Source organism: Stegostoma tigrinum, chromosome 13 (assembly GCF_030684315.1).
Source record: "Stegostoma tigrinum isolate sSteTig4 chromosome 13, sSteTig4.hap1, whole genome shotgun sequence".
NCBI classification, from domain to species: Eukaryota; Metazoa; Chordata; class Chondrichthyes; order Orectolobiformes; family Stegostomatidae; genus Stegostoma; species Stegostoma tigrinum.
This window is the reverse complement of record NC_081366.1, coordinates 79,359,145-79,373,269: the sequence shown is the minus strand read 5'-3', so window position 1 is coordinate 79,373,269 and position 14,125 is coordinate 79,359,145. Positions and strand designations below refer to the sequence as shown.

The 14,125-nt window shown below is 41.3% G+C and overlaps 1 protein-coding gene across 1 annotated transcript in view; it reads right to left on the bottom strand.

Moving 5' to 3' along the window:
- Positions 1–14,125, bottom strand: part of LOC125458162 (uncharacterized) — a 166,763-nt gene that overhangs the window by 17,290 nt on the left and 135,348 nt on the right. The window contains exons 10-11 of the mRNA XM_059650811.1: positions 6,875–6,962; positions 1,705–1,817 (exon numbers count right to left, since the gene is read on the bottom strand). Of these exons, the coding sequence (XP_059506794.1) occupies positions 1,705–1,817; positions 6,875–6,962 (201 nt within the window). The remainder of the gene's footprint in view (positions 1–1,704; positions 1,818–6,874; positions 6,963–14,125) is intronic.

Sequence of the window (14,125 nt, the reverse complement as noted above, 5' to 3'; positions counted from 1 at the left end):
AACAACATATCTTCAGTCATTTTGATAGTCATTTGCTGAAATTCAAGTTTTAAAAATAATTCATAAGGGCATCACTGGCATGGTTGGCACTTATTACCCTGAGAAAGTAGCAACAGATATCTTTTGAAACCCTTTTAACTTATATGCTAAATCAAAATGGTATACAGCTTAGGAGAGAAACTTGGACAAGTATGAAGCTCCCACGCTGTTGTTCCTTCAGGTCGTGGCGTTTGCAGTTTGGGAGGCGATGCCGAAGAAGCCAACTGGTTGCTGAAACTTCTTTAAAGATCTTGTGTATTGCAGCTATATTATACAGATAATGGAGAGAACAGATATTTAACCTGGTGAATGGGGCATCAAACAAATAGACCTCTTTGTCCTAGATGGTATTAGGGTGCTCTATCTGCAAAGGAAGTAGCTGGTATTCCAACATACCCCTGGCGACTTCTTGTAGGTGATGGCAGCAGTTTGTAGAGTCATGGTGAGATCCAGTTATTTCAAAATACCTCCTCTAATCAGGTCTAGCAGCCATGGCACTCACGTGGTTGTTTCTGTTGAAATTCTCAACACTGGTGACTCCCAGGTGGCTAGCGGCCAGGTAACTGCTTGAGCTTGAAGGTTGTGCAGTTCTGCTCTGTGCCACCATGTGTATCCAGGTGCTATGCATCTTTTGAATAAAAAAAAAGCCTGGGGACAATAGTTTCCTGGTGCATTCTCAATGTCACACCTCAACCAGAGTAGATTTTCCAAGTGTACTTTTCTCATGCGATGTAAATTATTGTTCTCTGTGAAATTTAGTATTCTTCGATCTGTCACAATTAGTGCAACATGAAAAGCTTCAACAGTATGTTTATTTCTACAGCAACATGCAAGATCTGATCAAATTGAAGAAATTACTTTTACATTTTGAGATGCAGATATAATGTTTCACAACCAATAATTCCATCACAGACTTTCAATATTAATCAGAATTAATCAATTTTTACTTAAATTATCTCACTTAGAAAATGCTGTCTTTTAACTGTAAATTGTATTGTTGCTCCTGCACCTGTAACCGTTTTGGAGATGATAGTGTGTTTTCTGACCAGCACTTCAACATGATTTCAATGCTTTACGTATTATAGATAGCTCTACTAAAATTTGATTTGTGGTCATCTGTGTCAGAGAATCCACTCAAATAAAAGAAAAGGGCGTATCCTGGAGATCCGAAGTCAAAAGAAAGTGCTAGGGAAACTCAGCAAGTTTGGCAGTATTTGCAAAAAGAAGAAAAGAGTTAATGTTTCAAGTCCAACATAATTCTTCTTCAGGAGTGCTGCAATTCCAAAGTTCCTTTCATGTACATCACTGCCTGTTTCAAAATTGCAGCAAAACTTGTTGAAGTTATTTAGTCCCTTCTTGGGCATTACAATGTTTATTCCATCTTTTTGTATCTCCGTCACATTAATGCTGTTCCCACCTAAACTCTATTCCAGCAGCGTTGTTCATCAATGTTTAATCTCCTTAATACACTGTAATCTGCCTTCAGCAGCCTTACATCTGGCTTTCTAAATTTTCTCAGAGCAACCGAATGATTTGTCTCCAGAAGCCAAGCAGGTAACACACATTTGGCATTCCAGTGCTTGCTAACAAGTGCAGAAAAAGTTACTATGCTCTCTTTAAATATTAAAATTTTAAAATTCTTAGTAAAATTTACAATAAAAATACCTTTTTCTCATTTACAGATCTGAGACGATTTTGGTCCCTATTAGATGTTGATGTTTGTCGAAGTCTTTTCTCATTTTTACAAATAGTTCTTCTGCTCGAGTTGCTGTTTTCACCTAAAAAACAAAAGAAATGTGTGAAAGTCAGCTAGAATCAGACTCAGAAGTTTGCTAAAAATTTCTATCCTTTTAGTTTTATGAATTGCATTATTTTTTATTATACGTAGGGTGCAACAAAAAGGGAAAATAAACATTTCATGAACTAAACCATTCAGGAGGGTGTAAGAGTCAAACCTCAGAATCACAAACTCTATATAATAGACAGGCGAACCAGACTAACAAACATGCTCACCACAACTCCAATTACCTCTTTTCACCTGGTCTCATATTCTCCAATTCTTTGCACCCTCAAGCAGACATCAAATGTATGAAATGGATATCAAAATGATATTTGGTGAATTCACTTTGTTCCCAGCAAAATTCATAAAGTGGCCAATACTGATTCAATCAGCACAGAGAGTAAACATGCATGTTACCAAAAAGCCAATGGGTCTTAAGGAGAAAACGTTGCACTGACTTTAGTCATTACTCACACAAATGAAGATGGCAGTCATCAATGGAGATTAATCATCTCAGCTAGAGGACATAATTACCTAAACATTGCTGAATAAACTTTACTTCAGCCTTTCAACACATAGTATATGTCTATTTGACTATTAGGGTGCAAAAATGAAACTGCTTTACAGCTGGACACCTTAACCAGTAGAATTGGACCATCGAGTCTGCTCCACCACTTGATCATGGCTGATATGCCATTTCCCCGAATTCCCTCTGTAACTTTTGACCCCCTTACTAATCAATTCCTATCTATCTCTGCCTTGAATACATCCAAAGTCTTGGCGTTCTGCAGCAACAGTTCCACAGATTCATCATCTTCTGGATGAAGAAATCCCTCCTCATCTCAGTTCTGGAGGGTCATCCCTTAACTCTACAGCTGTGTACTCTAGTCCTAGTCTCTTCTGCTATTGGAAACATCTTCTCCATGTCCACGTTATCCAGGCTTCTTGGTATTATCTGAGTTTTAATCTGATCCTCTCTCATCCTTCTAAACTCCACTGAGTACAGACCCAGGGTCATCAACCACTCCTCATATGACTAGTCTTTCATCTTTGTGATCATTCATGTGAACCCCCTCCAATGCCTATACATCCTTCCTTAGATACAGGGCCCAAAACTGCTCTCAATATTTTAAATGCAGTCTGACCAGCCTCAGCAGTGCATCTCTGCCCTTATATTCTAGTTCTCTTGAAATTAATAGTAACATTGCATCTTTTTTCCACCTAACTGCGAACTGAACCTGCCCGTCAACCATGAGAATCCTGAACTAGGATTCTTAAATTCCTTGGTGGTTCAGATTTCCAAAGCTTTCTCCATTTAGAAAATACTCTGCATCTCCAATATTCCTACAGAGGTGCATGACCTCAAACTTACCCCACACTGTATTCCATTTGCTGCTTCTTTGCACACTCTCCAAACCTGTCCAAGTCCTTCTGCAGCCTCCCTGCTTCCTCTTCACCACCTGTCCCCCCCACCTAGCTTTGCGTCATCTGTAAACCTAGCAATAATACCCTCAGCTCCTTTGTCCAGATTGTTCACGTATAACGTGAACAAATGGACCCAACACAACCCTTGTGAAAATCCACTAGTCACTGGCTGCTATCCTGAAAAATACCCCTTTATCCCTACTTTCTGCCTTCTGCCAGTTCTCTGTCTATGCCAGTATCTTGCCTCAAAGACATGGACTCTTACTTTATTTGTCAGGGTCCTCAGCAGCATCTTGTCAAAGGTCTTCTGGAAATCTAATCAGATCACATCCACTGGCTCTCCTTTATCTTGCTTATTACCTTCCCAAAGAATTGTAACATCTGTCAGGCATGATCTCCCCTTGATGACGCTGTACTGATTCAACCCTATTTAACCATGCACTTCCAAGTACTCTGCAATCTCATTTTTAAGAACGGACTCTAAACTCCGAACAACGGCCGATGTCAGGCTATAGTTTCTTGTCTCTTTTTTCTTCCTCTCTTCTTAAACAGGGGTATTATTTTAGCCATTTCCAGTCCCCAAGGGCTTTCTTAACTCTAGTGATTCCTGAAAGATAACCAGCAATGCCTCCACAATCTCCTGCAGAACTCTGGGGTGTAGGCCATCTGATTTAGGTGATTTATCCACCTTCAGATCTTTCAGCTTCCCCAGAACCTTCTCTACACTCAACTCTACCTTCAGACTCTCCTGAAGTTCTGGTAACTTCATGTGTGAAGGATGATGCAAAGTACTTATTCAGTTCCTCTGGCATTTCTTTGTTCCCCATTGTTACTTCTCCAACAATATCCTCTGATGGTCAAATGTCCACTCTTGCCTCTTTAGATATCTAAAAAAAAGACTTGAAATCTCCTTTTATATTACTAGCCAGCCTATCCTCATATTTCATCCTCTCTCTCTCTCTCTCTCCTTACTGCTTTTTTAAGTTAAGTTATCTTCTGCTGGTTTTTAGAAGGCCTCACAATAATCTTCAGCACAATGTATGCTTTTTCATTGCTTTTATGCAGTCCCTGACTTTCCTTGTCAGTGTCAGTTCCCTCATCCTCCCTTAGTTTGTTTCTTCTTTCTTGCAACAAATTTCTGCTGTGCCTCCTGAATTACTCTCAGCAAGTCCACTGTTGCTCCATTATCCTCCCCGCTAGACTTCCCTTCCAACCAACTCTGGCCAGCTCTTTCATCATGTCTTTGCAGTTACCTTTACACAATTGCAATAATGTTACATCTGATTCTGTTACTCTTATTCTTTTCCTATTTTTAAGTAGCAAAATTAAAATTTAAATAAACCTCCATTTCATTTTGGGAGCCATCAGATGCCCAATAAACAAATTTCTGGTATGCTAAACCATGTCATATGCAATTTTCCCCATACCGTTATAATCCCTTTATCTCATGTACTTATCTTGTTTCTTTCTGAAAGCATCCAAGCTATGTGTCTCAACCACTTCCTGCAGAAGCAAGTTCTATAGTCAAACCACTCCGAGTGCAAAAATTTATCCATATTTCCTTATGGCTTTAGCTTTTGGATTCTATCACAAATGGCAATCCACTTCTACACTATCTAACCCAATCCTTATTTTAAAGGACACCATTAGGTTCACAACATAGAATAAATCCCTACAGTGTGGAAGCAGGCCATTCGGTCCATCAAGTCCAAAGAGCATCCCACGCAGAACCCACCCCCAAACCTTATTCCCTGAAATCCTGTATTTCCCTTGACTAATCCACCTAACCTACAGATTCCTGGGCATTATGGGCAATTTATCTTGGTCAATCTACCCAACTTGCACATTTTTGGGCCGTGGGATGAAACCTACGTAGACATGGAGAGAATGTACAAACGCCACACAGACAGTTGTCCAAGGGTGGAATCAAACCTGGGACCCTGGTGCTGTGAAGTAGCAGTACTAACCACTGTGCTAGCTGACGAAGCCACCATGCTGCCCTTGCACAGGTTCTCTCATTTCTGGAAAAAAAATGTCCTAACCTATGCAATGTTTCAAAATCTGTAATCCTTTCTCCAGTATGAGAAAATTATTTTTATCGTACCGAGATCACAGTTATGCATTGATTCCAAGTGCAGCCCATAAAGGGTCTTACAGACATTTAACATAATTCCACACTTTTGTATTTCTCATTCCTTGAACGAAACGTCACTGTTGATTTTAAATTTAAAACTTTCTACATTGGAAACCACAACTGTAACAGGTTGAATAGCCTCCTCTATGCTGAAATTACTCAATAATTCTAGTAACATCAAGAGATAGTAAGAACTGCCGATGCTGGAGTCAGACATAACACAGTGGGGAGCTGGAGGAACATAGCATCAGAGGGGCAGGAATGTTGATGTTTCGGTTCGGGACCCTTCTTTAGACAATTTCAGAAATTTCTGAAGGGCCCAGACCCGAAATGTCAACTTTCCTGATTCTACTAACATGATGTTTTGCTTGTTAGTTTTCCAAACTGTTCTGGTCATTACCGATTACACAATCTACTTGTGATCCTTGTTTATTGGACTTCCAACCAACTGAATAAGAAAAGAAAGAATCCCATGCATACTGTAACAATAAAAGACCTCTTTTTCCTTTCACTACTACTTCCTACCAGTTTATTCGGAGACAACTGAAATTTCTCGTCATTATGACTAGGTCTGCTATACACACTACCAACCTCACAATGTCATCCTTACCACTATCTGGGGGTTTCTGCCAAAATAGGGAGAACTGTCCCATAGCCAAGTCAGGCAATAGCCTGATACAGTCAACCACTCTACTATTATCACCAAGACAAAGTTGAACCCTAGTTCAAAGCAGGTTATAGAAGGGCCAAGCAGCATGCAATAAGCGGAGCTAAGCAATCCTGCAACCAATGGATCAGATCTAAACTCTGCAGTGCTGCCAGATCTAGATTCTTTCTGCACACTTAATGTGATACCATGAAACTTCATGGGGTCTGGAGTCAATGCAGGATTTCTAGTGTAACTGCCTCCTGACTGTACACTAAGCTGCCATCTCTGACGAGTACTTTCTGTTGCTGGGACAGGGTAAACCCAGAGATGGTTATGGCGGCATCTAGGATATGGTAAGATGTGATTCTCTGAGAATGACTATATCAGGCTGTAGCTTAGATGGTCTTTGGGTTAGCGCTCCCATTTTTTTTAAAGCCCCCAGATTTTGCCAAGGAGGATGTGCAGAGTCAACACGTCAGCACGTGTATTAATAAATCACTGAGTTTTTAGGACGACCAATAATTGTTTACATGGCTATCATTAGGCAAGCTTTTAATTCTAGATTTACAAAATTTAATTCAGCTTTAACCATCTATAGTTGAGAGATTAGGGCACATGTCCCCAGAATATTAGTTTGGGTTTCTGGATTACTAGAAAATACCACTATGACATCACCTCCCTATCCAAAACATGTTTAATGCTGGAATGAAAGACAAAACAAAACATCTGTGTTTGCAACATAAGGTTAAAATGTTACTAATCCTCTAAAGTAACTTTGCTTTCACTTCTTAAAAGCTGCTACACCAAAACTATTATTGTTAAATGCAACGCGGTTACTACTGCTAACCTGAATCGGGTTTTGTAGACTGTGGAGCGGGATCAGTTACTTTTCTTTGAAGCTTCTTTACGGATCTGGCTTCGGACTGTGGGGTGGCCTGTGAAGAGAAATATTAATTCAGCCCTAGACAGCTAGCAACACCAATAAAGTCCAATAGTAAGTACTCAATTAAAGGGATCCTGAAATGAATGTTAAAGCTTAACCAGGAAGGGTGCACAATAAACATGCTCTACGGTTCCACAAGCCTTCCAAATGTATAAAATCCCAAACAGACCATCATAATTATTGATTTGGCTGACTTATTGCTATTCAGGATAAAGGTAATTTGCACCATGTTTCATCAATAATTGAAAGCAATTCAATTTATTGTAATACACAACTTTAACAAACTACAGAGTAAAGAAAGGATTTTTATTCTTAAACGATTTTGACACAGAAAGAGGGAGAGGAAGATGGGATGTTTTTGCTTGGAAGCTCTGATTTTCACCGATGCCCTGTCACTTACAGCTTTTAACACTGCAAGTCAGAACTGTTAGAAGGGAGAACATGCTTAACTTGCAAGACTCCCAGTGTCATTAAATCCTGAATTCTCCCTATTCAACTGGCAACTGTATTACACAGCTCAAATTGTACAAAGATAGTAGGAAATGCTGATGCTGGAGAATCTGAAATAACCAGGTGTAGACCTGGAGGAAAGTAGTGGAGTGGGAGGAGACAAACTGGAAATGTAAGAAGGAAGTTAAAGGGAAAGTGAAAATAAGAGAAGTTAATAAGTGAAAATAAGACAACAGAATCAACCGAGCAAAAAACTCAAGAAGGGATCATACAGAATGGTCAGGTGAAACAGGGATTGATAGGAAGGGGGAGGGGAGTAACAAATTAAAAATATTATATATGAATGCACAAAGCATAAGAAATAAGGTGGATGAGCTTGAGGCTCAGTTGGAAATTGGCGGGTATGATGTTGTGGGATAATTGGGACATGGCTTCAAGTGGACAGGGCCTGGGAAATGAACATTACGTGCTATCGAAAGGACAGACTGACGGGCAGAGGGGGTGGGGTGGCCCTGTTGGTGAGGAATGATATTCAGTCCCTTGCGAGGAGGGACATAGAATCAGGAGATGTAGAGTCAGTATGGATAGAGCTGAGGAATTTGAAGGGTAGAAAGACCATAATGGGAGTTATCTACAGGCCTCCAAACAGTAGTCTGGATGTAGGGTGGAAGTTGAATCAAGAGTTGAAATTGGCCTGTCACAAAGGTATTACTACAGTTGTAATGGGGGATATCAACATGCAGGTAGACTGGGAGAATCAGGATGGTACTGGACCACAAGAAAGGGAGTTTGTGGAGTGCCTCCGAGATGGTTTCTTGGAACAGCTGGTACTGGAGCCTACCAGGGAGGAGGCAATTCTGGATCTGGTGTTGTGCAACGAACTGCATTTGATCAGGGAGCTCGAAGTAAAGGAGCCATTAGGAGGTAGTGACCATAATAAGTTTTAATCTGCAGTTTGAGAGGGAGAAGGGAGAATCTGAAGTGTCAGTACTGCAGCTGAACAAAGGGAACTATGGAGCTATGAGGGAGGAGGTGGCCAAAGTTCAACGGTACAACACCCTCACAGGGATGGCAGTGGAACAACAATGGCAGGTATTTCTGGATAGAATGCAGAAGGTGCAGGATCAGTTCATTCCAAAGAGGAAGAAAGATCCTAAGGGGAGGCAGGGGTGGCCGTGGCTGACGAGGGAAGTTAAGGACTGTATAAAGATAAAAAAGATGTATAACATAGAAAGATGAGCGGGAAGCCGGAGGACTGGGAAACTTTTAAAGACCAACAGAGGATAACTAAAAAGGCAATACGTGGAGAAAAAAAATGAGGTACGAAGGCAAACTGGCCAAAAATATAAAGGAGGACAGTAAAAGCTTTTTTAGGTACGTGAAAATAAAAAAAAATTAAGACTAAAATTGGGCCCTTGAAGACAGAAATGGGTGAATTTATTATGGGGAACAAGGAAATGGCTGAAGAGTTGAATAGGTACTTTGGATCTGTCTTCACTAGGGAAGACACAAGCAATCTCCCAGATATAATAGAGGCTGAAGGACCTAGGGTAACGGATGAACTGAAAGGAATTTATATTAGGCATGAAATGGTGTTGGATAGACTGTTAGGTCTGAAGGCTGATAAGTCCCCAGGACCTGATGGTCTGTGTCTCAGGGTACTTACGGAGGTAGCTCTAGAAATCGTGGACGCATTGGTAATTATTTTCCAGTGTTCTATAGATTCAGGATCAGTTCCCTCAGATTGGAGGGTGGCTAATGTTGTCCCACTTTTCAAGAAAGGAGGGAGAGAGAAAACAGGGAATTATAGACCGGTTAGCCTGACGTCAGTGGTGGGAAAGATGCTGGAGTCAATTATAAAAGATGAAATTAATGAAACATTTGGACAGCAGTAACAGGATAGGTCAGAGTCAGCGTGTATTTACGAAGGGGAAATCGTGCTTGACTAATCTTCTGGAATTTTTTGAGGATGTAGCTATGAAGATGGACAAAGGAGAGCCAGTGGATGTAGTATACCTGGACTTTCAGAAAGCCTTTGAGAAAGTCCCACATCGGAGATTAGTGAGCAAAATTAGGGCACATGGTATTGGGGGCAAAATACTGGCTTGGATTGAAAACTGACTGGCTGACAGGAAGCAAAGAGTAGTGATAAATGGGTCCCTTTCGGAATGGCAAGTGGTGACCAGTGGGGTTCCACAAGGTTCGGTGCTGGGACCGCAGCTATTTACAATATACATTAATGATATAGTTGAAGGCATTAAAAGTAATATTAGCAAATTTGCTGATGACACAAAGTTGGGTGGCAGGGTCAAATGTGAGGAAGATGTTATGAGAATACAGGGTGACTTGGACAGGCTAGGTGAGTGGACGGATGCATGGTAGATGCAGTTTAATGTGGATAAATGTGTGGTTATCCACTTTGGTGGCAAGAACAGGAAGGCAGATTACTATCTAAATGGAGTCAAGTTAGGTAAAGGGGAAGTACGAAATCTAGGCGTTGTTGTACATCAGTCAATGAAAGCAAGCACGCAGGTACAGCAGGCAGTGAAGAAAGCTAATGGCATGCTGGCCTTCATAACAAGAGGAACTGAGTACTGGAGCAAAGAGGTCCTTCTGCAGCTGTACAGGGCCCTGGTGAGACCGCACCTGCAGTATTGTGTGCAGTTTTGGTCTCCAAATTTGAGGAAGGACATTCTGGCTATTGAGGGAGTGCAGCGTAGGTTCACGAGGTCAATTCCCAGAATGACAGGACTATCATATGTTGAAAGACTGGAGCGACTGGGTTTGTATACACTTGAGTTTAAGAGGATGAGACGGGATCTGATTGAGACGTAGAAGATAATTAAAGGAGTGGACACCCTGGAGGCAGGAAGCATGTTTCCGCTGATGGGGGAGTCCAGAACCAGAGGACACAGTTTAAAAATAAGGGGTAGGCCATTTAGAACAGAGTTGAGGAAAAACTTCTTCACCCAGAGAGTGGTGGATATATGGAATGCTCTGCCCCAGAAGGCAGTGGAGGCCAAGTTTCTGGATACTTTCAAGAAAGAGATGGATAGAGCTCGTAAAGATAGTGGAATCAAAGGTTCTGTGGATAAGGCAGGAACAGGATACTGATTGTGGATCATCAGCCATGATCATAATGAATGGTGGTGCTGGCTCGAAGGGCCGAATGGCCTACTCCAGCACCTATTGTCTATTATACCAGGCCAGGAAGCATCAGAGGAGCAGGAAAGCTGACATTTCAGGTCTGGACCCTTCTCCACGAAAAGAAAAGGAAGAAGGGTCCAGACCCAAAACGTCAGCTTTCCTACTCCTCTGATGCTGCCTGGCCCGCCGTGTTCATCCAGCTCTGCACCTTTTATCTCAGCACTAGATTTTCAAGTTGCAAAACTCTTCTGGTATGTCAGTTATGTAGAAGCACAATTTCCACTTCAGTTTGTAGTCCCAGTAAGGAAAAATGTAGTATCTTACAGCAGCAACAATTCAATATCAGTTTACTTTGAACAATAACAAAGTTGCTGGAAAAGCTTAGCACTCTTCTGTGACTTGAGGCAGAAAGTGCCCATATATCCCAAAGGCAAATAAACTAAGAAAACCAAATCAAAAGCCACATGACACAAGGTTATAATCCGACAGGATTATTTGAAACACAAACTTTTGGAGTGCAGCCCCTTGGTCAGGTGAGGTGAGAGAGAAGCAAGGAGAACACAGAATTTATGGGCAGAGATCAAAAGGCCTTAAAAAAGGTGTGAGTGGAGTGTCAAATAATAAGTTTACAGGATCAACAGCGTTAGACGGTGTGAGCGAAGTGTCAACAGCCGAAAAACAAGCAAAGGGATGCCTATAATCCGCTCACTTGAAGCAGAGTCAATTACAAAAAATTAAAAATTAAGGAGATGCTGGAGTCAAACCAAATGACTGGAATAACATGATAGATATAAGAGTCGCATGCCGAGGGTCTAAACCAAAATAGTAATCCAAAACTGTACAAACCAATTAAGGTAGAGAGATCAAAACAATTTATCAAAGTGAAACTGTCAAGGCAGGACATTAAGGAAGATTTTACAGATACAGAAGAGTGTGGTGGGGTCACATGTAGCGTGATTTAAACCCAAGATCATGGCTGAGGCCGTCCTCAAGGGTACTGAACTTGGCCATCAATTTTTGCTTGGCGATTCTGTGTTGTTGCGTATCTCGAAGGCTGCCCTGGAAGATGCTTATCCAAAAATCAGAAGGCGAATGTCCATGGCTACTGAAGTGATCCCCGACTGGGAGGGAACACCCCTGTCTAGCGATTATTGCACCGTGTCCAATCATCCATTGCCATAGTATCTGAATGGTCTCGTCAATTTACCATACCGTGGAGTATCCCTGCCTGCAGTGTAAGATAGACAACACTGGGTGAGTCACATGAGTATCTGCCATGTACGTGATGGGTGGTGCTTCCACGTGCGATGGTAGGATCCATGTCGATGATCTATGTCAATAATCTGACATGTCTTGTGGAGGTTGCCATGACAGGGTTGTGCGGTGTTGTGGTCGATGTTGTCCTGAAGGCTAGGTAGCTTGCTGCGAACAATGGTATGTTTAAGGTTTGGCAGCTGTTTGAAAGCGAGAAGCGGAGGCGTGGGGAGGATCTTAGCAAGCTGCTAGTCGTCATCGACGACATTGATGGCTGCAAAGAACATAGCATAGTCTCTCTGCTCCAGGGAAGTACTGGGCAATGAAGGATACTTCACCCAACAAAACAGCTACGCTCCAAAAGCTTGTGAATTCAAATAACCTGCTGATCTACAACCAGTGTTGTGTGACTTCTGACTTTGTCCACCCAGTCCAATACTGGTGCTTCCACATCATAATAATAACCAAAAAGGATCTTCCTTATAGATAGTAACATGAAATGGTTTCCATCTCATCAATTTGGACCAAAACAGGTAGACTCGAAGCAAAGTGATTTGGTCCAGATATCTTCCCTTTATTTCAAGTTACAACGCAAAGCATAAACAATGCAGAAGAACTTTAATGTGGGTTATGGCCATAACAGGCTGTGCAGCTTACCTGCACCAGGGAAAAGGAACCTAGGAATGCATATTTCTAAAAAGGATGAGACGTTACTTGGTGAAGTTAAAAAGAAAGGCCAGAGGAATCCCTTAGGATTGGGTCAGAGTAGCGAGAGAAAGGTGGAGTGCAGAACAATTCTAAAGTTCAAGTTATCAAAGTAGGAGAAAAGCAGGAATGGGTCTGGACTACAAAAGCAAAGTTAAAAAACTGCTGGGGCTAAGGTACACATTTAATCTAAGACGAGAGCAGGGAATGGTCTCAGCAAGGCACAAAGCACTATGTTAAGTGTGCATGTGATTATCAACATTGATTCAATCTTTTGATAAATATTTGGTCAATTCTTTAAGGAGGGAATTGGCACAGTGTTAATTGTTATACCACATATCTATTATTCTGTACAGAAGATTTATATATCTTTTAATCTCACAGGTTAGTTGCTGGCAATCACAATGTGAATGTAATTATCTGCTTAAGAGTCTCACAATTATAACATTCAGAAAAAAAGATTAAAAGTTGATTTCAGTGCATGGGCATAAGGTAATGAGAATGCTCAGAGAGCCAAACCTGTTTCCACTGCAGGAAGGAAAAGAGAAAGTGATTCAGGTGCAAATTTGGTCATATTAAATCCCAACATTTCCTCCATCACATGCTTCTTGATCTACTTCCAAATCAGGAAGGTGTGGGGCTTAGAAGGGAACTTGTAGGTTGCATTACCTGGCCATATCCTCAAGGGGTAGAGGTCAAGGGTCTGAAAGGCACTACCGAAGAAGGCCAAGTGCTGCCGTGAGTCATATTTATGGTACACATTGCTTCTACTCTGCACTGATAGAGGATGGAGTGAATGTTTAAGAGATCTGTATTGGGGTCTCAATTATTCACAACATTTAATCTCAACTTAGAAAATGGCATAAAAAGTTAAGTATCCAAACTTGCTGACAACACAAAATTGAGCAGCACTGTAGACAGCGTTGACAACAGCATAAAATTACATCAGACATAGATTGGGTGAATGGGCAAAGCTGTGGCAGATGGGTTTAACATAAGCAAGTGTGAGGTCATCTACTTCAGACTGACAAAGGAAACATTAGGGTACATTTTTGGAAGAAGGTACAAAGTTAATACACTAGATGTCCATCAAGATTTGGGTGTTCAGGTGCACAGCTCTTTAAAATGTCATTAACAGGAGCAGATAGTAGTCAAGGTGGTTAATGGAATGCTGGCTTTCGTATCTAAAGGGGCGTAGCCGTTATGCTACAGTTAAATTCTGCTTAGCAGACTATGAGCAGATCTGGGAGCAACACCTTAGTAAAAATGTCTTGGCCTTGAAGGGAGTAGAACACAGGTTTACAAAGATGATACATGCACTTTTTTTGGGGGGGCGGGGGGGGCTAGTTATGGGGAGAAATTAGACCAGTTAGGCATTTATTTTCTGCAATTTAGAACGTTATGGGGCGATGCAAATGAGGTCTTCAGGATATTAACAGGGAAAGGTAGAGTAGGTAAATAAACTATTTCCACTGGTTGAAGATCTAGAACCAGGAGGCACAGTCTAAGGATTAGGCCCAGGCCATTCTGGTCAGCTGTTAGAAAACACGCAGAGTACTGGAGGTTTGGAATGGTCTTGCTCAAATGGTAATTGATGCT